This window comes from Semicossyphus pulcher, unplaced genomic scaffold (genome assembly GCF_022749685.1).
Source record: "Semicossyphus pulcher isolate SPU_LCO1_2020_fin unplaced genomic scaffold, fSemPul1.0.p SCAF_4, whole genome shotgun sequence".
In the NCBI taxonomy this organism is placed as follows: Eukaryota; Metazoa; Chordata; class Actinopteri; order Labriformes; family Labridae; genus Semicossyphus; species Semicossyphus pulcher.
This window is the reverse complement of record NW_027211715.1, coordinates 28,249,517-28,277,282: the sequence shown is the minus strand read 5'-3', so window position 1 is coordinate 28,277,282 and position 27,766 is coordinate 28,249,517. Positions and strand designations below refer to the sequence as shown.

The 27,766-nt window shown below is 40.6% G+C and overlaps 2 protein-coding genes across 8 annotated transcripts in view; both read left to right on the top strand.

Annotated features, from left to right (window-relative positions):
* Positions 1–19,924, top strand: part of lrrc7 (leucine rich repeat containing 7) — a 135,357-nt gene extending 115,433 nt beyond the window's left edge. For 3 of the 7 annotated variants that reach the window (XM_069679501.1, XM_069679502.1, XM_069679500.1), the window contains exons 25-32: positions 301–543; positions 2,366–2,578; positions 5,027–5,146; positions 5,228–5,441; positions 6,537–6,799; positions 8,938–9,030; positions 14,091–14,165; positions 16,489–19,924. In XM_069679501.1, the coding sequence (XP_069535602.1) occupies positions 301–543; positions 2,366–2,578; positions 5,027–5,146; positions 5,228–5,441; positions 6,537–6,799; positions 8,938–9,030; positions 14,091–14,165; positions 16,489–16,599 (1,332 nt within the window). In that variant the 3' untranslated portion in view covers positions 16,600–19,924. Of the gene's footprint in view, positions 1–300; positions 544–2,365; positions 2,579–5,026; positions 5,147–5,227; positions 5,442–6,536; positions 6,800–8,937; positions 9,031–14,090; positions 14,166–16,309 lie in introns of all 7 variants that reach the window. The other 4 variants (XM_069679503.1, XM_069679504.1, XM_069679505.1 and 1 more) reach the window with 4 other exon arrangements.
* Positions 19,925–24,485: 4,561 nt separating this feature from the next.
* The window catches only part of LOC138607462 (discs large homolog 1-like protein), a 126,686-nt gene continuing 123,405 nt past the window's right edge, over positions 24,486–27,766 (top strand). The window contains exons 1-2 of the mRNA XM_069680075.1: positions 24,486–24,770; positions 26,115–26,285. Of these exons, the coding sequence (XP_069536176.1) occupies positions 24,752–24,770; positions 26,115–26,285 (190 nt within the window). The 5' untranslated portion in view covers positions 24,486–24,751. The remainder of the gene's footprint in view (positions 24,771–26,114; positions 26,286–27,766) is intronic.

Here is a 27,766-nt window from a genome sequence, read left to right as displayed (position 1 = left end):
GTCCTTTTTGGTTTGATTTAGAGAACTGTTAGTAGTTACATAATGACTCAGAGCACAAGAATACAACATGATGCTGCTGATTTTGAATGTTTTGCTTGATGATTGTTTGAAAATCTTTAATCCTTTAAGAAACAAAAATCATTTAGCTACTGTCATTTTGGGACCGCCTTTTCTGGATTCATTGATAATCTTACTGTTTGAGGCTACTGTCATGTCACTGCATCATCTGTATTTATACGTATGACATCATGTTTTAAAAATGTGCATGTCTGTGGTCTGACGAAACTCTCCTCTCCTCAGGACCCTCCTCTTTATAGTCGGGCTCTCGTCTACTCCAGCCCCATGGAGCACTCTCAAATCACCAACATGGCCGAGAACCAGAGCCAGATGATGCACAACAAGAGGAACGGTCGCTATGATGACGACTATCCCACCTACCAGGAACAGAAGAAGCCCATGATTGGTTATCCCACTAAGAGCCTGACTCAGCGACGCCCCCTGTCTGCCAGGAGCTACAGCACCGAGACCTACGGAGCATCTCAGGTAGACTGACAGATGTAATGCTGATTACAACGTTGTACTCCCATTAAATCTATAAAAAACACACTACTTCAGATCTGCTCTTTTCTCCTTATGCATCAGTCACATGTTATGCCAGTCAAATTGCATCCAGGATGTGTTATTTATGAGGCTCTGAAAGACGTAATTGTTGTTCTCAGTCGTTGTTATTTTCATAATAATGAAAAAGATCTCATGCTGTATTTCCTTTGTTTCATCATTAAGCTATTAGCTAAATATATAACAGGTTGGAAGCATTTTCATCCATCTGTTATTCATCAATTACCTGGGTCCAGGCCATTGTAGTAGCAGATGAAGCAGAGTAGTGCAGGTGTCCTTATGTGCCAGATCCCAAGGCATTCCCACTTCCATAAATAATCCCCGCAGCTTGTTCTGGGTTTGCCCAGAGTCAGACTTTCCAAAAATAGTCACAGAGAGGTGTCCAGGAGCATACTGATCAGATGCGCAGAGCACCTCATCTGGCATCTTTCAGCATGAAGGAGCAGGAGGCGAAACAGGAGCTACGGAAAAAATATAAAACAGTTAGGACTGCAGTCTTATTTGTTTGTCTTCAAACCAAAGGCACGAGGCAAAAATTTGATTGTACACGACCTGTTATGTGAAGAGCTTTACTGTTTTATTCATGCCCATCTTCTCAATAATGGTCTGATATAATGTCTGCATCACTGCATTCTTTGTGCTTATCTGCCAGGGATTCTCAATTAACACTCACAACACCACAGGATGTCATGCTACTGAGGGCCATTAGCAACACCAGTGGCTTGGCTCTTTGGATGACAATATCAGGCAGTCAGTCAACATACTTTGTCTTTATACTTTATCTTTAACCAACATGGATTATTATAAAATTCTGTGTTAACAGTGATGTTCCCCGAAGAATAAATACACTTTTATCTCTTCTGTCACCAGTTCAAAACATTTGTTTAGATGTCCATTTCTTTGATTTAGACAGCTGTGATAGGCTCCAGTCCCACGCGACCCTGAACACGATATGCAGTATAGGAAATGTATGGATGGATTGCTTTGATTTATGACTTGTGAAAACTAATGGCGTTCCCATCAGCCTCAGCTGTGCGTTCTCTTTAGTGCCAATTTAGCAAAGGTTAACATGCTTACATGCTAAATGTTGGTGCTGAACATGGTAAACATTAAACTGTCTGCACGTTAGCATAGTTGTTCATGTTAAAGTTTTAAATTGCCAATGTGTAAAGCCTCACTGAACCACTATGCTATCTATAGTTAAACCTACATTAATTGAGTCTTTTGCTAATTTGGCACTGTACAAAAGGCTGTTAACAGAACATATGACATACATGGCACAACATAAGCTTTCATTTGAAGTTCTGGTTTCTGTAAGTCCAAAATTTTCTCTCTTTTTTAGCTCTTTTTTTGGTCTTCACAAAGTAAATATCTTTATCTCATGGATGCTTCACTGGGTTCACTAGCTAGCTGCTAACTTTGTCTGCTTGCTTTTTGCTTTAAGTTCATCAGCACTTTTTTTTTAAATAAATGGAACATCTGACTGCTGCTAGAGTAGTGAACCAAAACATGTTGGCTTGATGCCATAAAACCAAAACAATGAGTAGCAAGATGCTGAAATTCAGAGAAGAGCTGAAGAGAACTGTAAAACGGATGCTAATTCTCTGTTTGGTGTTGACTCCTTTTGCATACAGATATTTGTTCTCAGTTTATATAAAAGTGTTGGTTGTTGCAGTTGTAAAGAAAGTAAAATAGAGTCCAACATACCCATTCGTGTCATTATAAAATATTAACCCTTTGTCCACAGGCTCGCCCAGTGTCCGCTCGTCCCACCATGGCCGCCCTGCTGGAGAAGATGCCCCCTGATTACACTCTGGCAACCTGCCCTGAGAAACAGTCTGATGACACCATCAAAGTGAGGCCAGTCGTACCACAGAAACCTGAAGACATCACCTCCAGGATGCCTGCCGACTGGAGGCAACAGCTGCTGAGGCACATAGAGGCCAAACGACTGGACAGGGTAAGTCGATGCAATGCAGAAACACTATGAGCCAAGTGCACACACATACTCACACACACAGCATTCGGGAGCCCTCCTGTCTGTATCTGTGTAAGTCTGTGTTGTAAGGTTGACCAGATTTGTGTCCGGCTGCATGTGTGTCCCATCCACACTGTCGCTCTGTCAGCCTGACCGACTCGCACTGAGGAAATTACACCTGAAATACAACTTAATCAATTCTGTAAATTCACAATTAATCTGACCTATGTCTCAAAATCTTTCTTAAAATTAGTAAAAAAGTCACCAAGTCATCAGTGTTTTAAACTTAAAACAGAAAACATCTAATTAAAGATACAGCTGGTTGAGACTTGAGAGAAACTGACTTTTCAGTGTTTCATATTTTCACTGTGTTTGTTATAAACTCTGCCCTGCAGAATAAGTAGCAAGAGCTACTTGTAAAGAATGAAAATATATTGCATGGCACTAAATTCTATATATTTGAAAGTGGTGTTAGGCCGGAGATATACTCGCTTTGTAACCTCACGCTCACAACCGTCTGCGTCCTGAACGTAAGTGTTCACATACTTGGCTATGCACTTCGCGTGTAACTGGACGATACCTCGAGAGGGCACACCAGAGAGCTCAGGCCGCATGCAAATTCTGTATGTGTGGGATGAAAACAACACACATGGCGGCACTCAAGGAGGTTACTATGATGTTAATGATGCGATCACTGCAGAAAAAGCAGCAGCTTTGGTGTGTTCAGTGGACAGATCACACCGTCTTCGCCGCCCCTTCTCTGTTCCTCCAACATTTTCATCCATGTACGGACGTAACGGCCCCAGACTTGTTTCAGTTTAGTTTTGCAGGTTTCCACGTCGACTTCTAAAATGGAACTTATCTGTCTCCAGCTATTCTACAGAGGCAGTGACACATTGCACAGATGTGGATGCTTGCAGACTTGGTCTATCAGCTTGTCTTGAGAACTTTCTGCCATTGTTGCCCCTACCGTTCATGTGCATACTGCATCTCGCGTACGTGAAGCGTTAATTTTTGAGGACGTGCACCGCCGACGCTCCAATCAGATGCAGGGAATGTGTGGCAGCCATCATGCGCACGCAAACGTGTAGTTAAAAGCAAGTACATCTCCAGCTTAAGGCATACAGTTTATTTTTGGTCTGAGCCAGTTGCATTGTTTTTTCCTCCAGCTTCATATTTACTGTAAAGACATCACAGTGCAATCAATCTTATCATTTAAGTCTTAGCAAGAGAGTGAATAAACAACATTTTCAAAATGTCTTACTAATTCCTTAATCAGAACCGGTGCCTCAAAAGACAGGACCCTCAGATATACAGTTGTAAGAAGGAGGTCTGCAGAGTTTTGATCCTCCTCACCTGTCACATGGTGCAAAACACATCCACCTTGACAAAACAAAAACACAGAGCTGTGGGATGGCGCTAAAATAATCATTAATACACATATGCAGAAGTTTAACTTGAAATAATAAAACCAGATATAAATTGTGAGTTTTATTTGAGTATCCACATGTTGCTACATAACTAATCTGAAGACTCACGCTAATGTTGGAATGAACTGATCCACCAGTTGTTGCTTGTATGACACGATCTTTGTGTGTATTGACCGATCACTAGCTAACATTTCTCTGTGCTTTCAGCAACTCTGCACTGTTGATGTTGTTGTTGTTTTATCAGTGTTATTGTTGTTTGTTTATGTGTTTGTTCGTGGAGCTCACGGTGTGCTGTCACCACGCTGCAGCCCGCTGTGTGGGCTACGACCCCCCCCCTCCACCCCCCCCTCCCTCCTCATTCACCCATGTCATGTGATGTTGTCTTCTCCAATCAGAGTGGTGTCCTAAAGCACAACACGCTCACGCTGGGCATGCTCTGTCAGGGCGGGGGTCACGGCCAGGGGCGCAGCAGCACTTTGAACTTTAACCTTTACAATAACACTAAGCATGATCCCCCTGCTGGCCGCTGGCTGCCACTACCTCCTCCGCCGTCTGCTAACGCTGTGAGTATCCCTCTGAGAACAATGAACCCCTGCTTCTGCTCTTATTACTGCACACGTAGGTAATTATAGAGACTAGCTGCTACTAAAAACATAGCAACCATAAACTAGTGTTTAACTGTCTGCCACTATTGTTATTATAATATAGGCTATCAGAACTGCCTTTTCCACCACCTCAAGCTGTGAGTATCGGGGGATTGAGTATGATGAGCCTTAGTTTTACCATTTAAATCACAGGAAACAGTATAATGTAGAGTGTGGCAGTCATTAAACCAAATCTGCTGATGGATTGGTTTGTCGGGAGTTATGAACTCGTTACATAATGATACATAACACTCATATGAACCTGTCTGAAACACAGGCAGGTAAAGCTTTAATGGAATACCACAGTTAAATGTTGACTTTCAGTAACGTCCAGTGCGTCTCTGTCTCTCTCTTAGACCCCCTCCCAGCAGGCTGCCATGCTGGACAACGACCAGGAGGGGGTGTCAGGGAGCAACCAGTGGGCTCCTTACTCGCTCGGCAGGAGGGACGTCCCACCTGACAACCTCATGAAAAAGGTGAGAGCCTTTCGTCTAATAGGTGACCCTTTTCATCACTTTTTAATGCGATGTCTTTAACTGCCTCTCCTCTGTCCACAGGGTGGCCACTCCCACAACCAGTCCCACCAATCACACAACACACACATGATCGTCACCTCCTCTTCCTCCTCTTCATCCACTACGCCTCATCGTGTGGTCGCGCAGCAGGGCTACGACGGGATGATGAACAAAGGGGGGCAATACCAACCAGGGATGCCCCTGTCGGTGGTTCCCTCTGGGGGGCCGGGCCAGTACCAAGGCACCATGAATCAAGGTAAATATGATCAAAGCTTATTGTACAGTGCTCTTTTAGATCATCGTGGGTTCAAACTTTAAATGTAAAAAATCAGTATGATAACAAATTATAAGCTGTGGTTACATTCAGTCGTCTAAGTATGCTGTCACATCAAATCACAGCATGTATCGTAAGATATTACATCATATAAATATCGGAGGAGATATCTTACGAGTAGGGCTGTACAGTGGTGCAGTGGTTAGCGCTGACGCCTCACAGCTAGAAGGTTCCTGGTTTGAATCCTAATGCAGACGTAGGGGGCCTTTCTGTGTGGAGTTTGCGTGTTCTCCCTGTGCATGCGTGGGTTCTTTCCGGTTCTCCGGCTTCCTCCCACAGTCCTAAGACATGCTTGTTAGGTTCATTGGTGACTCTACATTGCCCGTAGGTGTAAATGTGAGCGTGGAAGGTTGTCTGTCTCTGTCTGTCCGCCTGTGATTGACTGGTGATCAGTCCAGGGTGTACCCCGGTTTCCTTATTCTTATTCTTAAATACCACTTTCCGCATTGTGGATTCATTCTAAATAGTGAGATCATAACTGGTAGTTTTGGGAAACTAAAAAGACACACCAACGTGAAATGCTGTTGCTAGCTAGCTCATTAATCTGATCTCTGTTCCACTAAAAGTTGAAGCTTGTTTTATTTCATGATATTACTGATTAAAATTAGTTGATTCAAACTTATGTGAGCCCATGTCATATTTTGTTTTAACAAAGAATTTTTTTTTTTTTTATTAATTGTTAAATAGGTGCACAATATGATCAGAGATTTGATCTTAAAGGGTTAAAATGGCATTTTTATCACAAAACACTAGAAGCAGAGATTAAAATAAGCATTTTTTCTTTTTCTTTTGTTTATTCTTAAAGAAGTTTGTTTGCCTTTTGTCTTTATTTACTTTAAGGCGCTGTAGCTTAAATGGTTAAATTAAAATTGCACCATATTGCATTTTTAAATCTGCGATACATTAGTCTGTTGGTAAAGAATTGTGCGATGTGTCTCAGATCAACAGCCTGCACATGATCTATTAAAGTTTTTTTAAGTGTGTTTGACTCGACTAATTTCTTTTAATCCCGTCCAGGCCATCCTGTTCCCGGACAGGCTTACCCCACCTCCGGCCTTCCCTTGGCCCTGTCCCCATCCGGGAACCAGCCCCAGTACAACCCCCACTCCTCTCACTCCTCCCATCAGCCCTCACTCCCCGCCACAAACCCCCAGTACCACAACCAGGGCATGGTCCATAGTAACCAGGTGGTCATGACGCACACCAACCCGCGGCCTCAGAGTGCCCGCTGCCTGCTGCAGACTAAAGGCCAGAAGAGCACGGATGGTTACCAGGAGCAGGTATCTGTCTGTCTGTCCATCTGTCTGTTCGTCTTTCACGCTATCTTGGAGGTCTGTTTGAAAATGGTCGGTGCTCAAATATACAGAAACAAGGCTGGAAAGGATTTAAGTTTTGTAGATGAAGGTCCTTTTAGGTACACTTAACGTAATTGTGAATGGCTTGATAAGATTTATTTGTTACTATTAGTAGGTATGTGTGACAGAGTATAATGACTTGAGCTTTCTTTAGCTGTGGCCCTTCTACAAAACTGGTGTTGCAGTTCTAAGCTAACAGCTAACCTGAATGATAGGCTGCTGTTGTTGTACCAATCAATGTACCTGCCAATAGGTTTGTGTAATTTAAAGGACTTTACAAGCGACTGATGAGAGAGTTGCTGATAAAAAGACAGTACAAATATGAACAGTTAGCGATTTTGAGACTCATACACACAAGACACAGAGATGATTACAGCAAGCTAGGTTGGCAAAGACAGTCGAGGCTAATATTAAAGTATTCGGAAACCCAAATTCACAATAGCCTTCATGTTTTTTAGGGTGTTGTACATAATGGTAATCATCTAAAAGTATTGAAAATTTGTTTCAATCCAAATTCTAAATAATGTTATTTAAGTCTCTGAAGGCCTTTCTGATTGAGTTTGAATTAGGCATGGTTATTCTCAAATAGTTATTAAATATACAGTAAGTTATACTTATTAAGATTAGGCAATACATTTTGCCAAACAAACAAAAAAGTCCCACAGCAGCGTTCTGGTTGTTACAGCCAGTATTAGTGTCGTCCACGAGGGATTATTAACGGCCGCGCCTGATTACTGACGGCCGTGGGTGTTAAGTTTCGACCACAGTTGTCTATTCTTGGCTGCGGGTGTTTTGTTTATAATCAATTTACTGCTTGTGGTTGTTGAGTGTCAAAAGAAGAACTTTATCTCTGTAATAATATAGCACTAGCCAGCGCTACAGAGCTGTCATTTAGCATTGAATTTATGCTGTAGCTTGGAGAACAAATAGGGGCATCTCCGCTAACGTTGCGGGTGTATGCTAACCGCTAACTACTAACATTCAATGACCAACTGAAATGTATATTTTCAGATGTCAGGGTGTCTTCCTCTCTATCTTACTTAGACAACACAAGCACACTGTTTAGGACTGCAACACGCTTATTTTTAGATGCACCATTGCTGTGCAGGTGCAAATCAGCACTTCATTTGCCATACTCACACAGTCTAGGCAAATGGTCTAAATAGGAACATTACCTGTTTCTTATCAAGGTTTTCAAATGGTTATGAGGGTTTATGTTACCAGAGATTTATGTAGATGCTTAGTGAGACTCTAAACCTAAATATTTTATGTATTTTTACTATTTCAAGACAGATTTCGAGATGCTTTAAGGGCTAAAAGCTACCCTAAAAGCGCTTGTCGTACCAATCGATACATGTGCAAATAGATTTGTGTTGTTCAAACTTTACGAGTTATTGACAAGCTGATGATAAGATGTTAGATGTTTTTACTTATATAAGAGATGTATACACACAACCAAAAGAGGGGGTGAAAGTTTAATAATACAGGAAAAAGCAACCTTAGTAGCCAAAGACAGTGATGGCTAATGTAAACTAACTGTGCTTCCCAGATCAGTTGCTCATGTCAGCAAGTGGATTTTGAAGGCTCCACATAAGGCCAACAAGCTGTTAACAATAACCTGGACATCTGTGTGTAATTTTAGCCTCCTAACAGCAACAGTTTGTGCAGAAACAGGTCTAGAAAAAGCCACGGAGGCGTAGATCTAAATCTGAGATATTTCACAGATGGAGATCACTGTACCAGTTTAGGTAGGAACATGAAGCCATTCACACCGCCCGGATCAGCTGATCCTCCTGCAGGCTTTTTGCTTCCCCTCATGTTCAGAGACGACATTCATTATGCCTAAAAGAAAAACTCTGACAAGGATATTTGTGGCTCGATTGTCGCTGCCGGAGAACCGACGACCTCCAATATAGCTGCCAAAACGTGTCACACATCGCATGAAAGCACTCTTCCACTGTTGTGCATGTTGTCTACCTACCAGAGCTTTGTATTTCACTTTCACTTGTCTTTCTTTTCTTGTTCTGTCTTTCCTTTTCTTCCCCTCCTCTTCCTCTCTGTAGTTGTGTGTGAGAATAGAGAAGAACCCTGGTCTTGGTTTCAGTATCTCTGGCGGCATCAGTGGCCAGGGGAACCCCTTCAAACCCTCCGACATGGTACGACCCGACCCGGCCCGCCAGCCAATCACAGCATCCCCCGGCTTTTCCTCAGAGTTGCTATGGAAACTGCTGCTCGTTACCGCAGTGTTTCGTGTATCTGTCCGTATGTCTGTGTGTCTGTAGGGCAGCAGTTGACGTGGTTAACTTTGAGTCTGTGATCTTATACTACAGACTGTTGGGAAAAGCAGTTCGATTGGTAATTGGGTAAAAAACATCCTGAGGTATGTGGGTGAAATATATCAAAAATTAAAGTTCCTAACATCAAAAAACAGGATGTAAGAGTTTGGGCTACAATAGTAGGAGTGTAAATACACACTGTGCGTCATTAACAGTGTGCTTGGTTCATTTTCCCAGTGTCCAAATCACTGGGAAATGAACTCACAGCCACACTTTTGAAACACAGTCATTAAAACAGATGCCAAGCTCTCTTCTCTTTCTAAATCTGACTGGTTCTGTCAGCGTGAGCCTCCACAGAGAGCCTGTTGGGGTTGCAGATCCCTCAGGCCTCCTGCACATGGCAGCCTGTCCTAGAAACACGCTGCTATAGTCGGCCTAAAGAAGCGAGGCTGCTCACAGAGCTCTGACGGCTATTTTAGGAATGCTGCTTTAGTTCTGGGACAACGTGGGTTGATTTTTAGATGTTCAACACTTTGATCTAGGGACGGGAAGTATGGCAGATTTTTACTGACTGTTATTTCAGATGTGCAGTTACTGACGAGACAGCCGGTCTATAAATAGAGCGCTTACAAGAAGAGATGTCAGCCTTTGTGCCGGCCATGTGACAAATGATGAATTAATTTAAGTCGGGGGTGTGAAGTGATAGCATAGAAACTGTCAATTCATCATTTAACTTTAGTTTTATGTGGACAAGGAGTGAGTCAGTTGCTGACTCGCACAGTTATTTAATCATTCCCATCTCGACTTGTGTCCATAAAGCTTCCATCAGCCGCACTTTGTCCATTATTAATGCCATGTTACACGGGCTGCATGGGGGGAATTGCAGATGAGCAGCTAAAGAAATACATTAATACAGTATTAATTAAATAAGATGAGGTATAGGGCATGACATAGTTAAACTGATCGATGGATACAGCTGAATATTTTAGGTTAAATGTTTAGCTTTTCCGTCATACTGTAGTTTTCTTAGTGAAGTATAAACATTTACAGTGCCTGTCAGTCGGTCATGTGAGTGTGTTTGCTTCATATGTAAATGTTCTCGGCTGAAATGTGCATTAAGATGTCTTATCTGTGGTGTGACCTGTAAGCTCACTCGCACATATGACCCCAGCTGAGTCACAATGGGGCCCAATTTTTCATACTTAGCCTGATAAAAAAGCAAGCTATTATCTGTCGCCACCAATCTTCCTTTTAATCCCCTTGTTACCTCCGTCCAAACACGTGTGGCGTCTCTCTGAAGCACTTGAACGTTGCTTTCGTGGCTCTTTTTGATTGTCAGTTCGGGGCTGATTTGTCAGCACTTTCAGCTCAAACAAATAATGTGGATTCCTTTGATTTTGTTTGATCATCTTTTCTGGCCTACTTATGAGAACCCACCTTGCTCTGCCCAGCCTTTTTCTACATATACATTTGTGACAATTTTAGTCATAGCAGACTTATCTTTAGGTTAAACAGGTCATAAATTATTTGTATTTTCTTTGTAAATTAAGGACAGACTAAAGGCAGATTTAAGGCAGAGTTTTAATACTTTAAAAGGTCTGCGTATCAAAACAGCTTGACTGATAAATTATACATCTGTGGGTTTGATCCCCAGAGCTCACTACAGCTAACACTGTTCCACAGGACTGTGGCTCCCCCTTGTGGTCAGCTTGTTACTTGCACCCGTCCTCTGATTTATTTGGAAAAGAAGAAATTGCACTTGTAGCCCAGATTAATATGTGATATTTATATTTGTTAAACACTTCAAAATTATTATTATTATTTATACACACTTTTTAACTTTTTTTTACACACAGGAGCATCATCTTCAATATGGCTTCAACTATGTCAGTTTGAAGTGGAAGGCCTGCTGACAGCTCCCCTCTATCGTTTCAGGATGTTAAAGCACACAAAGCGAATATATCACTTAAAAAAGTGCTCATTTGTATGTTGTTAAAATAACCCAAACTGTGATCCTAAACTTTCATACTACTGTTAACAACAACAACAAAATTATTTCTTTAATATAACACGTAAAGGATGTTTGCGTCCTTCAAAGGGCCAGTTCACCGATTTTGAACCTCAGTCCTATTGTGTTATTATGGGGAGCTAATGCCATTATGGTAGAAAAAAATGCACTTCGCTCTGTGCCTTTGGAGGACGCTATCCTCTTCTCCAATGGGCCCTGGAAAACCTCCACCGGACTATGTAAAACACGTCCTCTGGCGGAGGCCAGGGAGCTCGCTAAACTACACTTCCTCAATCTAGGACGCCCGCCTCCGATGTCATGTCTCATTCAAAATTGTCAGGTTTGAAATGTAGACTGCAGACCTGCTGATTTTTTTAGACAATCCACCGGTATATTCTCACCTTATTTCAGATTCTGTCCCGCTCTGAGTCATTGCCTGCAGCGAAACGGTAGTATTTCACTCCAGCGTCTCTCACTGGGCCGTTCCTTTCAGAGGGAGGTGCGCAATAAATGCTGGGTGTTGTAGGAATGTAGAATGGGCAAAACCATGTGCTGTTTGCACAACTTTCTCCACAGCTATGGCGCCAATTTCAAATATTATTGCTTCTATCGATTACAGAGAACACCAGCTTTGACTGACAGTGGCTTTGTCCAGGGGCAAATAGTTCCTTTAAGGTCACGTTTATTTATATGTGTTTCTTGTATAGAAACAAATTAATCTTCCAAGTACTTATACAGATTAACGAGATTTTCCTTATCACACTGATCCCACAAGTTGCTTCAAAGTGTGAAATCCCTTGTAAAACCTGCCTGAAGTCCTTATGAGACGTCTAAAAGAAAGAAACGACAAAGATCTGAGTTTGACTTAAAAGCCTACCTGTGACACTCTGAGCCACTGGGTCGGTTTCACTTCTGGCTAATTAGGATTCAGCAAGTTCAGACGGTGACTCAGTTCCTGTATTGACAGGAGTGGGATCCCGGGCTTTGATGGATTAGCTTCTCACGCTCGGTGTAAGAACAGAAGACGGGGTTATAAGGAGCACAAGATGGATTTTTAGTCACGTCTGAGTCATGAACGCCTGAAAATCCAATTTTCTGTTCCTTCCTGGTGGAGCTAAATATTCTGTCTTTGCACACTGAGCTGCTGTCGATAACAAACATACTTATTAACTGTCATCACTCAGAGAAAACTGTATCTGTGTTATCACTGAGCGGCAGAAATCTCATCACTATTGTTGTCTGTTTTATAAAACTTATTACTAATATTCGCCTGCTTGTCAAACATTATAATACCTATATTTATAAGGAAATCTTCAAAATTTGTTTAAAAATCCTGAAATTTTGAAGATGGAAGGTTTTGGCAGGGAACAGCAGCTTTGTGTGCAACTTCTTTATTCTGTGTGGTGACTAACTATTATCAGCTGCTAACAGACACATTTGTGTACAGTGAGCTCCATATGCGACCTGACAGTAACATGTTACTAAATCAGAGACTCTTCCTCAGGCCTCTGAAAGATGTGAATGAACATGAAATAAATTAGTGAAAAATAGCTGAAAAGATTTAAATGCATGAGCATAAAAAACATGTTTTTGCCAATTTACGTGAAGAATAAAACCATTTTAAAGTTGTAATCTCGAAGATCTAAAAATAAATGGTAATTGCAAGAGCACACTTCCCAGATATCCAGACAGTGTTGCATGTGTGACGTCCACGGTTGGCTCCCGTTCTAACTCTTGATTTTCCTCCCTGACTGTTTGCCTTCATCTGAGCGTCGAATTTCTTTCTTTTTCTTTGGATTTTCATCGATAGTCTTTGGTCTTTTTGTTTTTGTAGATTACTGTTTACTTGCAACACTTGCAGAGAGCGGAAAAGCAGCCGCTTAGCTCCACCTACCCTCTCTGGCAGACCATCCACTGCTGGGTGATGGAGAACGTGTCACTAACTGGGCGCCGCTTGTGATTTTTTCCATGAAAGTCGCCACAGACACCCAGTCTGTAATACTGCAAATGCAAAGGCTTTCATCAGTGGGCCATAGGCTCAGTCACCATTGTGTTACCTCATTCAGTGCTAGATAGTAACTTAACAGGCATTTATTTACATGAAAATCTTCGAGATTATATCTTTAAAGCCAATTAATGAAAATAACTTGACCTTTCTTGCATATGAAGCTCACTGTATAAATGTTACCAGGAACAGCAGCTAAACTAATACCTCTAACATGCGCACCTCCTCAACATGTGTTTGTCCCTGCACTCACTCACAGAATGTAGTATGTTGGTGCCGCGGCACTCTCAATACTACATCACATTGTTTTTGGCTAACTGGTGTCACTTGAGCTCATTATTGTGCGTTCAACACGTGCGCAACCTGTTGAACCACGCTGAGCCGACACACTGCCGACATCGTCCTACACTCTGTGTTCAAAAACATCTTTCTGCTCTCGATGCAAAGATGTTGGTGTTTTTACAATCTCTGCCTTGGGTTATGGAGGGAAAATATGGGGGATGAAATACCTTCTGCCCTCCCTGCTACCTACTGCTTTCCCCTAAAGTCAGAACCCATCCCACACCTATTCTTCTCCCCCGATCTTTATATATTTACTGTATATCTATTTTTCTCTCGTTCTAAACTCATGTCTATTGTATGCCAAGTCCGTATCTGTACAAATAGACTATTACGACATGTGTAGTCTGTCTTTTTGGGAGGAATGTATCACTCAGCTTCTGTAAATTTGAAGATTGATGCCGATAACAAGTAAACCCAAGTACTTTCAATTGCATGCCTCTCTAAATTAAATCTAAAGAGAATGCATTGGTGAATTCCCATATATTTATGATCTTTTGGGGGGTTGGAGATGAGAATGAGAAAGGCAAAGATTCTAAACCATCGTGTCCCTGTGTTGTCCTAACGGTGTATCATTTTGACTTATAGGGTATCTTTGTTACTAGGGTACAGCATGACGGGCCCGCCGCCTCCGCCCTGCAGCCCGGAGACAAGATACTGCAGGTAACATCCTCTCACTCACCAGCAAATGGGCTTTGATATCAGACTGCAGCATTTCCCCGCATATATTTTCTGCCTCTTTGTGTGTACATGTCGGTCCAGAAATCAGGCATGACCCCCCCCAACCCTAACCCCTGACCCCCTATCTCATTCATCATTAGCTAAAAACCTTTGAGCCAAACATCACAGGGGGAGTTTAGTAGCTGAAAACAATATGTTTTGTAGCCTTTTATTATCACTATAATTGAAGTATAATATAATAAAAATCAACATGAATATGTCATCAAGTTAAGAAACTATGTGAGGGACATTTATTAAGACACAATGACTGTATAAAAATAGGGGACATAGCCTCTGGCTTCTAAAGTAAAGCCAACGCACAGGTGCCTTTAACCTGCATTCTTTCTAATGGCCAGCAGGGGGAGACACAAAAAGAAGTCAGATTGTATGAACCCAAATGAAAATGACCCTTTTTCTCCACTGATCTATTACCTCAGTCAACATTTTTTAAATGAGTTTATCGTCTCCATCACTAGTTTCAAGTCTTCTTAAATACAGCATGATGTTTATGATGTACAATTGACAATAAAGCAGGGTGTGCTTTAAGTGACATCAACCTGTGACTGACAAGTAGGTACCATTGCAGCCTGTCGACCAGAATAATGATGGAACTGTGTATCCACCTTGCATCCAAATATGGTCACTTCTTCACTTCTGGTTCCTAAAAACCAAGATGGCGGCGACCAAAATGCCATTCCTGAGGCTTCCAAAGAAGGGTTAACTAACCGATTTGTTCCTGACTGCCGCTGGCAACAGATGACATGTTTATAACAAACAGGAACAATTTTAACAATTATACTAATAATCCATTAAACTACTAAAGGTAGAATCGAATATAAAGGAAATGACAGTGTCAAATACGATAAAAAAACATTTAATTACTGCTTACATGTTTACACGTTGTACTGACTACGGCAAACCAGTTCTCCCGTAGTAGACAGCTGCGCTACAACTACAGGAAGCGCGCAAAGTGGGACCTTTATGTTTTTGTTTTATATGCCGTAGCCGTCCCTTCAACCGTCGCTGCTTAAAGTGATGTCAAGGTGGCTACGTTAACTTTATAAATACAGTCCATGGTAAGAGACAACAAGGCTGAATGTACTTTAAGCTATACACTTCATAACGGTCCGTTGTAAATACAAGGGGACTGCAGTGACAGCACAAGGACAGAAAACAATCAACTCGTTCTGGCAGATTTAATTCTTATGAGGGCTAATGCTCTCATTGTAACTTAGTGGTGATATCTAAGATAACTTTAACATCATAAAAAACTTTACAAAGAGCATTTTCTTACAATAAAGCCATTTGTTATACTACAAGCCCTGCAAGTTATTCCCAGGTCAGTTGACCCTTTTTCTAACAAAAACACATTTCGACTCCAGGTGTGTATTTTTGTGCTCTTCCTAATCTGCTTTGTCACAAACTGACGGCGTAACTGCTCCTTAAATTCAGTTAATTTAGATAATATTTCATGATTTCGATACTTTATTACTATATCAACATAGTTTAGAGGACACAAAACAAGAACAACAATCCATTCACATGAAATACACATTTTATGAGGTAAAAGTGACTCAAGTAATTACAGTTAACAGAATAAATAACTGAACCAAAACGATACATTGTAAACCTTCACTTATAACGTGTCACAGACAAGGCCTCAACCTGTAAACATTTCTACATCGCATTCTGAAAGTGCTGGATTACTGCAGTTTGCATTAAGACTGGATCATTGTATTTTATTTATTTTATTTAGTTGTTTAGTATTAGTTTTGAGAAGTAAACATTGTTGAATTGATGATGATGATGATTTTTATTTTTCCCAGAGGCAGCTCAGCTGTTCAAACAACTTTCACCTCCCATGTAGATCATTAAAATTAAATCAATAACCTCTTCACAAATATAATTATAAATATTGACTTTATTCATATGTTTACTGTAGCAATGTAGAGCCAGAATCAGAACCCCCCATCGCTCATTCGTGTCATGTTTCCTCCCCCCGTCATCTTCTCTCCACAGATGTACAGTTTAGCTGGATGAACTCATCTAAAAGCCCTTTTTTGTCTTTACCCCTTCTCTCTCTACAGCATGACTGTGTAGCTCCTCCTCTTCTCTCTCTTTTCCCCAACAGTGATGTGTTACTGAGATAATGATGGCAGTGACCCTCCATCCCTCCACAAACACACACACATTGACATAAATACTGCAACACATACATCGACGCACACACACATGCTGTTGACTGTGCTGCGTGTTTGCCTTGCAGGCTAACGGACATAGTTTTTTACACATGGAGCACGAGACAGCCGTCTCTCTGCTGAAGAGTTTCCAGCGGACGGTGGACTTGGTGGTTCTGAGGGACAGCAGCACGCGCTAGAAATAGTTTTATAACAAACAAACAAACAAAAACACAACAACGCTTCTCTACTCTGCTCATCGCCATCCCACGCCACCCCCACCTGCCCTCCGCTGGAGGCTTGTGGAACTGACAAATGAGCCGCCTTTTTTACCTTTTTAGGGGAACACACAGACGTTTATTTGCCTATTGCTGGACCAAAGGCAAATACTAGTGCCAAATGTACTATAGGAAACATATCGGCTCCTCTGTCCAACGGCGGTCAGGGACCTGATCGACGAGTGGACGGACAACCAGAGGACTTTGAGTTCCTACAGGGCTGCTGCAGTTTGGATTTTGTGGTTGGTTTGTTAATTAGGCAGTCATCTGATCAGTCAGTCTGAATAGTTTGCTTTTGTTAGAGTTCTCTGGTATTTTTTCTTCTCTGCTTTCATTTTGCTGTCCAGGGTAGATTTTGAATAATTTGTTTGGTGTCGCACATGATTCACCTACATGTCCTTCTTTGCTCCGTCCAGTGCTCTTCTGTTCTCTTCTTTTGTCTGCTATTTTCCGTTCCTCTCTTTCTTTTATTGTCTTCTGTTTTTTTCTCTTCTGCAGTCTTCTCCTCTGTTCTGCAGGTCTTATTGCCTACAGTGTACAGAAAATGAAATCTTAAGACGTTCTGCCTTGTGTACATACCAAGAGCTGCAGCTCTCCAGAGCTGCATTCTCCCTGGGGCCTGGACACACATTTTATGATTCATATAAATATTGTTGATAAACCGCATTCTGAATTCTCTCCTATGAACATACAGGGATTATTTCTCCAAATGGACGATTTTATAAAGTATATCACAGATTTTTTGTTTTCCTGTAAAGAAAAACACTGTTCATAGTTCACAAATGCTACTTGTTTTTTTGTTTTTACAACTGTTGCTTGCACAGCTGTGCTAAAAGAGCTAAAGCAATATTTCTGAGGCTCAGCCCATTGAGATTTTCAGCAGAGCCCAACTTTTCCTGCAGTGCCATCTTGCTAATGTTTACACACACTGCCATGCACATGAACACACATATAAAGTAGACGTATGTGCCCCGAAACACAACACACATGATGGTGCGCTCTGTGCACTATGATATAAAAAAGTCTCTATATTCAAGCCTGATTTTGTAAAATTTGAATGCTATTATAAAACCAGTCACTTGTACCCACGCTGTACCATTATCCATAATATCCGTGCCATATTTGAGGTCCTGTTTTGTAGTACTGTTACACCACTGTTACATCCCTTTAGATGTTTGAGTTGTATGTTAAAGCATGCTTTCATATCATTGGCCGCTGTCAGCCAGCCACTTTCTGTTGGCTTCCTAGAGTTCTCCACTCTGCAGAAGGCTTTAGATGTATTAACACCACTGAGTTTCAGTGAGACTGATGTTTGATAGTTGGTGCCACATGGACCCTCTGCCCCTCTCTGGTTGTATTCACACAGGCCCAGAACATCCGAGCTTTACCTCTTTGTGGCACAGATCTGACCCGCACACAGTGAGAGCAGCGTGGAGGGAAACATTTGTGTCCTGACCTGTGGCCTCGCTGTGGAAAGCAACAAGAGAATGGAGTCAGTAAAGGTAAACACACAGCTTGAGTGTCTCAATGGTTGAATCTGGAGTCAATCAGATTTTCCCTTTTAGACAATCAGGAAAAGATCTGATCTGTGCCACAAAGACTTTTGTAACCTGAGGAGATGCTAACTGACACTAGGTGTACATGGTAATTTAAATGTACCATCTTTTATGGTGAATGTTTGAAACTATATGAGGAAAGGGTCCTGTTGTGTTTGGATTACGACATTTAGAAGAGCGGGGAAACAAAGAAATGCAGACGAAGATGTGAAAACTGAGATTGTACGAGAGGTTTCAGCAGCCACGACAGAGTGATCTTATTGGTCATGCTCCAGAAACGTTGTTGACGCGACAGAAAAAGAGTGAGGAGGATTATTTTCTGTCTTTGTGAAAATGCAACACGTGTCTTAAAAGACGTTCCATGACGGTGACTTTTGTTCTGCATAACATCTGATGTTCCATCCAGAGCAAAACAACATCCTCCACTGTCCTTTGCTTTTACTTGACATGACAGTGTCATCCTGTGCCCATTTTGTGTCAGCCCTCTTATTAAGCATTACAGTTTAGTTCTTTCAACATAAGGGACACAAAATGGCACAGCTCAGTCTTGTGGTTAAGAAACGTTAACCACAGGTAACCACCCAACCCTATTTAGAGTTTGAGATATCAAAGATATTGTGATGAGAACAGAGAAAAAGGTTTGATAATATAATTATTTTTTACTACATGTTTCAGGTAATTCTTTCTAAATATATTGATATACCTTAGCTTTGCTCAAAAATTGTGATATTTTATAATAATGACACTTATAACAAAGTTATGGATGGAAGTACGCACAGTATGACTTGGAGACCTACACATGTACTATCCAAAACTGTATAAAATGTATTTCTACTGTAATTGTGAATTTGTGTTATACAAATATATATTATATATATATGTATATGACTATAAAAACAGTCATTTTCTATGTGTTTAAACTACATAAGAGCTGAACAAATGCTGAGGACGGTGTCACTGTACATAGCTGTGAATGAAATCCAATTTAAAATGACTCATATTGATTGTGAATGTACTCATGCTTTTCTGCAGTACCTACACCTACCCAACTTGAATGCTGCTTCTTCTGTTGTGTGACAAAAAGTACTTTGACCTCCGAAGAGAGAACCGCTGTCGAGTTTTAAGTTGGACAAATTTTAGTGACGATTTATCAGAACTATTTATTTCTTTATTTATTTGCACATGCAAGTTGAAATCCTTCCAGTTTTAAGTTTGAGTATTAATGCGGAGAAATGTAATTGCAGAAGTATATATAATATATATCATGTGTTTAGAATGCATTTTGCAGACGCTATCTGTACATACTATTTAAGATACAGTTTTTACAAAAAATAATATATGTATAAAATTGAAAAAATGCTGTGCAGCGATTATACTGGAGCCATTTTGGGCTTTGGGACGTACCATTTTTTCAGTATATAAGAAGTGTTTTGAATAATGTACTAAAGTCTCTATTGTACAAATAATAAAAATGTCACTATTGGTAATCTGGGTTCCTCTTGGTGCTCTGAGCTCTGTCTTTAGGAGGGTGGAAGAGTGGGACATCTCTGTTTCTGCTGTTTGCATATATTGTTGTAGAAAGAAAGATGCAAGGAGAAAGGGAGGACTGAGTGAAAAGAAGAAGGGGATGAGGACACAGGTGAGTAAAAGAAGAAAGTGCTAATGATGTATGCAAGGGATGAAAAACGGGGATTGTGAGGGGAAGAGAAAACAGACAAAACGGGGCAAATTAGGAAGGAAATAAGAAAACAGGACAAAAGGAGTGAAGGGAAAGAAAGTAAAGTTAAAAAAAGAAATGTATAAAGTAATAGCAGGATAAAATAAAAGGAATGAAGTAGGGTGGATAAAGCAGGTAGGTAGAGAAAATAGGATGGGGTGAAGAAAGGAAATGAGGGATCAGGAAAGGAAAGAGTTCGGTTCTGTCTGCTTCTCTGTGGATTAAACTCGATAGAGGCTCTCATCATCACAGCAGATGTTCCTTTGTCTCTCTGTCCATTAGTCTAACAGCCTGACTCTTCTTCATCCCTTCTATCCGTCCATCTCATCTATTCTTGACACTTATCTGAGCCGTGGATCACAGAGGGACAGCTCAGTTTTTTAAGCTGCCTCGTGATCAGGGTTTCTCATTAAGGTAGACATGTCAGTATCTGTACTTTTCAGGAGCTCCAAGGCTAGTTTGGTGTGTTGTGGTAAGTATTTTATGTAAAAGTACTGCTAGATTTAAGCACAGAAATGAAAGAGGAAAATTGACTCCTACTGCCAGCTAACAACCTGACTTCTCTTTTTTTTAATCTGGTTTCATTGACACCTTTATTCACAAACTTATCATGGTTTTATTAAATTTAACGAATTTGACAATAGTTATAAATTCATTGCACCTAAATTGATTGGCTGATGGAAAACAGTGGAAAGTGAAAATCAACAGGAATATTTGGCCATATTTAAAAGTAAGACAGATTTTATAACCGTTAGCTAAAATAATACAACAGCTATAGTTAGCATTCAACCACCTCTTAGCTAGCATTACCCTTAGCTAGGAATTTATATCTTTCTTTTTGTATCATACACAAATAGTTATGTAAGTGTCTTAGCTAACATACTGTCAGCTAGGAATTTACAGTATATTGTATAACACTCTTAAATAGTAATGTTAGCATTCAGCCACTTCCTAGCTAACACGAACATTAGCTAGATAGTAGCTAAATGCTAACATTAGCTATTGTCTGATGGTGCCCAATAAGTTATCAAATATGTCTTTTTAACTTGAAATATGAGGTAATATCTCTCCGAATTTTCTCATTGTCTTTTTAGTTGCTGCTGAACCTGAAGCTGTTAAATGATACTTAATGATTTGTCAGATTTCCTAGACAATGTGTGTATTTGCACCTCATTACATCCCACCTTTGACAACAATTAGCCTCTCTTTTCACCGATTTTTATAAGTTTGTTTGGCTTGGTTGTTTGGTTTGTTTCAGGAGTCTGACCTAGCAAAAGTCAGCCAAGCATGAACTGTGTCATGTTGCTATACCTGCGGCCTAAGACCACGAGCCTCACTATGGGATAAGAGCCGGTAAAATAGAGATGAGAAGTGTTTTCATACCATAACTAACTGCCACCAATAGGCTACAAGACGGTTACTTCCTGTATCATTTAATCATATATATATTTAGGTTGTTGTTGGCTTTGGTTTTTCTTCAATTTTACGCTAATAATACATACATTTCAGAGGCAAATGTAGTCCTTTTTTACTCCATATTCACGACAGCTACAATTATTTTGCAGATAAGGATTTTACATACAAGCATGGCAGTTAATAAAGTGGTTAAAGGTGATATCAACCAGCCTAAAGTGCATTTAGCTGATGGTGTATTGTACTGTATTGTGCAAAATTAATCATTCTGTTTAACTTGGTATGGAGTATTACACTATGATATTACTACTACAGGATCTAAGTACTTCTTCAACCACTTCTAATTTCTCACTAACTTTTCAATACAACACTACATTTTGTTCTACTGTATAATAAGACGCATGGCTGGATCATGAAAAAAAGGTATTAATCGCTAAACCTTCTCTCCTCGTGTCTGTCTTGTACCATTCCCCACTGTTCTCCTGGTGTCAGTTCTCTCTGCAGAACAACTCTGCTTACTGTGGTGCAGGCCGACAATTAACAATAGAGTGTAATAGTTCACACGCACACATGCGCACACATTGATAAAAGCAGAATGATGTCCTTTTGTTCTCGTTCCTCTTTACTCTGTCTTTTACTCACTGGTTTCAACAAAATGATACTTCTGTGTGCTGACTGACCAACCCACTTACACAATTGTGCATAAATTTCAGCCCACGCTGACTCATATATTATGCTGCTATCAGTGTGTGTGTGTGAGTGTGTAAGTGATACAGAGCGAGAGTTTTTGTGCACCCACTAAAGCTGTCAATAAGCTCTTGTGAACTGATCAATAACAATACCAGAGACTGAGTCCATGACCTCCATTCAATTTCTGTCTGCGTATGTGTGGTGACTGTGTGTGCGTATGCAGATGAAGTGACTCTACAGATGCTCCCCTCTCTACAGGGAGAGACAGAAGTATATTGTGTCCAACATGCAATAGGGTGTGTTACATTATAAAGCATCTAAGCATGACTAATATTCCCTTTTTGTCTTTTTACTCTGACAACTGTAAGCATTCACACTGTAAAGGGTATGATATCTAATGTATCATAACATATCAAATAGATTGGTGTAGTCTAATTAAAATAGAAAACATAAAAGGTACACTCCCTCAGTTAGGCAAATCAACCTGCTTGCTGTCATTTCCAGATTGGAGAGAAGATCAATACCAATTTCCTCTCTGTTTATCCAGTGCCCTGATCTGGCTCTGGGATGTATTTAGCGTAGCTTAGCACCAGGATGGAAAAAATGGGGGGACAGTTAGCTCAGCTAAATCAAAAGATGAACACCCTGTTTTGCAACAAGTACAAATGTGTCGCAATTAGCAAATACATTTTGTTTTGTGTATCATTAACCTTAATTAATTTAGACATTGACGTTTAAGAAGCGGTAAGCCATTTCATTTGCTACATTAGGGAGTTGATAAAAGGCATGTTTTTTCTTTTTTTTTAGCAAAGCTAGGCTAACTTTTTCCTGGACCGCTGCTTCATGCTAAAAGAATTTTATAGCCTATTCATCTGACATTTTCCAAAATAAACTGTTCCTTTGAGGGGAATGACCTACTCCATTTTTTGTTGTTATTGTTGTTGATTTGCCTATTTTTTGAATAGTTTTTAGCTAGGTGATGAAAACATAGTCACCAACGTTGTCCATAACTGTTAGCCCCCATAGTGATAGTTAGCACATGTTAGCTAATTAGCTTACTGTGTAGCCAGTTCCAATTCTTGTTTGTTTGTTTTTAAAAAGTGTAATATAAATTTCATTCATAAAATATAAGCAACAATTTAATTAGGTTTAAACATTTTGTAACTCAAGCACAAGTAAGTGTACAAGAAGTTTGTGTCGATATGTAAGACACAATGTTGTCAAAACTGGTCGCTAAAACTTTCCCAATATTTCCACATACAAGACTTACTGATATGGACAACAAATGATTTTATCTCTATGCACTATGTTTGAGTCAATGCTAGCTGTCTATCTCCAGAGATCCGAATTGAAAGTGTTAGCAAAGAGATGCTACTGCTACCTTGAAGTTTGCTTATAGTTTGTGTTAGCTCTTGTTCTGGGTGTAGCTTCCCATTGAGAGTAACTAAACTGTAGCATTGGCAATACCAATTTTTCCAAATAAATTGACCAAATATTTATGTAGAAACTAACCGATCTGGTGCTTGTGACTTAATTTTTTTCCTCTTTCCCTCTTTTTATAAAAGCTCAGGCTCATACAACAGGTCTTGTTTTGTGTAAAAAAAAAAACTAGGCCTAGTGGATGTGGATCTACTCTGAGAGATAGGAGCCAGCCTGGAATAGAGAAGCTTTAATCTATCCACCACAATAAACCTGTTTACCATGACAAAACCACCAAACTCTCACAGGGATGGGCTTGCCTGGACAGCCGGTGGGATTACACCTGTGTCATTTCAGTTAAATCTCTCGTACACTTTGCTTTTTACATTGTGTAAGTGTTATGTGTTTCAGTGTTTTGTGCATGTGGGCACAAGGCACCATAAATAGACATCAGCCGCACCGCGCAAAATACTCTTTGCTGTTACATTTGACCAGACTTTTTGTTAAAAGTCCAATTTTGGCAAATGTATGAGAACTGTCTTTAGTTTAGAATCCTGGCCTGAGCAGAAGAGGAGAGGTTAGATAGGGTCTAATCAGTATCAGTAAACCCAAATCTATACTCGGAGTTGAGTGGATTAGATGTAGATCCAGTGTGTGCCCTGGGATTGACCAGGCTTTCATCCACTGCACACAATGTAGCTGTAAACATGACAATAGGAGCCTTACAAATATGCATTAATAGTGTTTGAGGTGAGGGCATGAATGTGTTTCTTCTTGGGACTCCAAGGTGTGTGTGTGCGAGTCTGTGTTTGTGTTTGTGTGTGTGTGTGTGTGTGTGTGTGTGTTTTCATCCCACAGGAGCGCCTAAGAACCGGTCTGACAGCGTTTTGACTCAAGTCACCTGAATGAAGAAATGGAGGACTAGTTTCACCAAGGCAAGACAGAGGGAGAGTTAAAGCGAAAGAGAAGAAGAGAGAGAAAACAAGCTGCAGCTCCGGGTTCTAAGTCCACGCGGTGGCTGTCATCCAGCGTATGTCAACGGTTGACAGCTCGTCTTTTCCCCGCCGCTTTTGGACGGTTTTTCTCGGACTTTTCAAACACTTTACAAAGTTTTCTGTTGATTAAACGACTGGTTGGTGTGTAGACTGTTGTGTTGTCACTCTGCTGTCCCAGTTTGGAGGCAGGCTATCCCGCGACAGACCCACACATCTGTAATAACAGATAGACTGTCACAGCCACCCAGACACAAGCCCCGGGGAGTAGGACTGTGCGTGTCGACATGCCTGTGCGACAGAAAGGTAAATAATATGTTTTTTAATCCTTTATCTCCATCCCTCTGGCATTTTCCCCCTCATGTTTTGTTTTTTTGTACAACATTATCAGTTATGACGACTCTAAAGGCTGCGTCGATTTAGTTAAAGCTCAGCGAAACGCTCTTGCGCGTGCAAATTAACGTTTACGCTTGAGCACGAATCTTCCTTTAAATACGTGCGATGTGATGCTAAATTGTTTATTACAGTACTCATACAACCCCAAGATTATAAATAAAGAGCTTTTAACAATTATTCAGACAACATGGTTAATTCGGCACAGTTATCTTCGGGGCAATGTTTTAAATCTGCTTTTACCGGTTAACAGTTAGCTAATATGCAGTTAAATGAGGGGAATTGAGCTAAAGATGTGTTTTGAGTCTGCCTAATGTCAATTGCATGTCGTATTAAAGCGTGTGAATGTGCAACAGATTAATAACAGAAAATATGTTCGGCTTGAAATGTGTGGTTGGATACGCAAATAATCAATAAACTGGACCAGCTTTAAAAGCCGTTTGGCATGGCATCTTTAGAACAACTTTACTTTAAAAGTTGAGCTCTGACATTTATCCGAGGTTGATCTGTCAGTGCTTCCGGTTTTCTCAGCTGTCCATGGAGCTATCGACTCAGGAATGCAGTCCAGTTTGCAGCCTTACACCATAAACTCTATTGCCCTCGTGCCCATTCCCATGTAGATAACATATCATTGAATGCAGATATAAAAAAAAAGGTGCCATAAATGATCTGAATTTTCAGAATTCACCACAGAGAGCCACTGTTTCCCAACTTAAAATCATCTCACAAAGCTTCAGTTTTCAATTTAGGCGTAATATTATATTGTATTAGGATGAGTGTAAACACGCATCTTGATCTACTTGTCAGAAACAAACATTTGCCACCTCCTTGAAGAGTACTGAATGAAGACTTAATATTTTTAGTTCAAATTTACAATTAAGAATTGATGCCAAACACTGACAACAGATAGTAGATGAAACACAAGGGGAAAGAAAACATAAATATGGCACCCTTAATAAGAACAAGCCAGGAGATAAGGAATATTTAAAGCCTATTGGCTCACCTGTGTCCACACTCACTTCACAGAGCCAGGTGTTGTCATCAGTCTTTTATTAACTTCACCCTGATGAAGAGCCTGTGAGGTCCTAACCAGTTATTAACCACAGTAATCCTCAATTAAGTAGTGGCTTTTAATGGACAGTACCTAATCTTCTTGATCTACTTAAGAGTGCCTGGAGAATTTAGCTTTCCCTTTCCTGACACTAGTTATGGGGTTAAAAAAAGATTTTGTTATTTACATGTATTTTTTGTATTTAGATGCTCGGCGAGCCCTGGAGCTACTTCAGCAGTACCGGGCCAAGCTCGATCAGAGGCAGCAGAACCAGAGCCGGTCCAAACAGGGCTTTGTGGAGGAAGACCAACAGCTGAGGCAGTCTCTGGACAGGGTCATCAACGTCTTCCAAAGCCAGCTCTTTAGCGCTCTGCTTGGTAAGGATATCTGTCGGTTTGTTCATATACCAGTCACTGTTCTTCTACACATCTCTCTATAGGCTACATGGTCTTAAAATGTGTTGATTTGATGCAGTGGTAAGCTTTCATCTGCTGACCAGCCTTCCCATCATCCTTTGATGCTTGCATTTAGCACCTGTCGGAGATAAAAGGAAGGAGGCTGATTAATTGATTGTGTCTCTCACAGTGTGAATGCAGATGTAGAATTAGCCTTTAAAATTACACCTTGTTTATGTCCTTTTAAAAGCATCTAAGCATTTTTTTTCTTACATCTATTGCGTATTTTCGTGCCTGAGGCCACATTTTACATATATTACCATATAGCAATTTATTTAATTCAGCACAGGATTAAGGAATTACTTTACCTATATCACATCAAATAGGGAGTTTTTTTATGCCTAAGCGCTGTAAATACTGGCCGATGGCATTACGTTCTCCGATCTGTCAGTTTGTCCTTCCCATTCTTGGAGCATACGTATCTCAGAAATGATCTGAGGGAAGGGTCTGCACTGTGGTGCAGTGGTTAGTGCTGTCACCTCACAGCTAGACGGTTCCTGCTTCAACTCCAATGGGACATAGGGTGCGCCTTTCTGTGTGAGGTTTGCATGTTCTCCCCATAAACGCGTGGGTTCCCTCTGGGTACTCTGGCTTCCTCCCAAAAAGACATACTCGTTAGGTTAATTGGTGACTATAAAATTGCCTGTAGGTGTGAATGTGAATGGTTGTCTGTCTCTATGTGTCAGCCCTGTGATTGAGGGTGTACCCCGCCTCTCGCACAATGACAGCTGAACAGGATGAACGGTGTAGATAACGGATGGATGGATCCGAGGGAATCTTTACAAATTGAGCACACATATCTGCTTGGACCCAAGATGAACTGATACGATTTTGGTGGTCAAAGGTCAATGTCAATGAGACCTAATTTTTGGCCATAACTCAAGAAGTCACACGCTAATTAAGACAAAATGGACAATAGGATAAAATTATGAAGGGATTAATCCAATTCTTGGGTGCTCACCTGGCTTGAAACTGCGGTGGTTGTATACCACCTGCTTACGACCTGCTTGGTTAAAAATGTGTGTGAAGCATCAGCATTGTAGAATTGTTTGCTTCTTTGCAGCACAATCCTTATTTGGCCAAGCATGTTAACGCAGAAATGACATCTGCCTTTTTCTTCCCTTTCTTGAATATCTAGACTTAGTTGGAAAGAGGTTTAAGTTAGCAGTTTTCAACATTTATTTCACAATCTGAATCAGAAACTGTCCAGGTGGCACTGTTTTTCTTTTCTTGGTGAATTTACCCGTTAGCTCTGCTCTTGTTCTGGTCTTTACAATAAGTTTATGCTCAGTTTTGCTATGCAGGTATGTTTCTTGAGTGATGGGCTTCTTACACTGACAGTGAAGCGCAGTGTGTCAGTCAGAAAGAATACTTTGTGCTGGGACAGTATCAAAAGCTTGAAG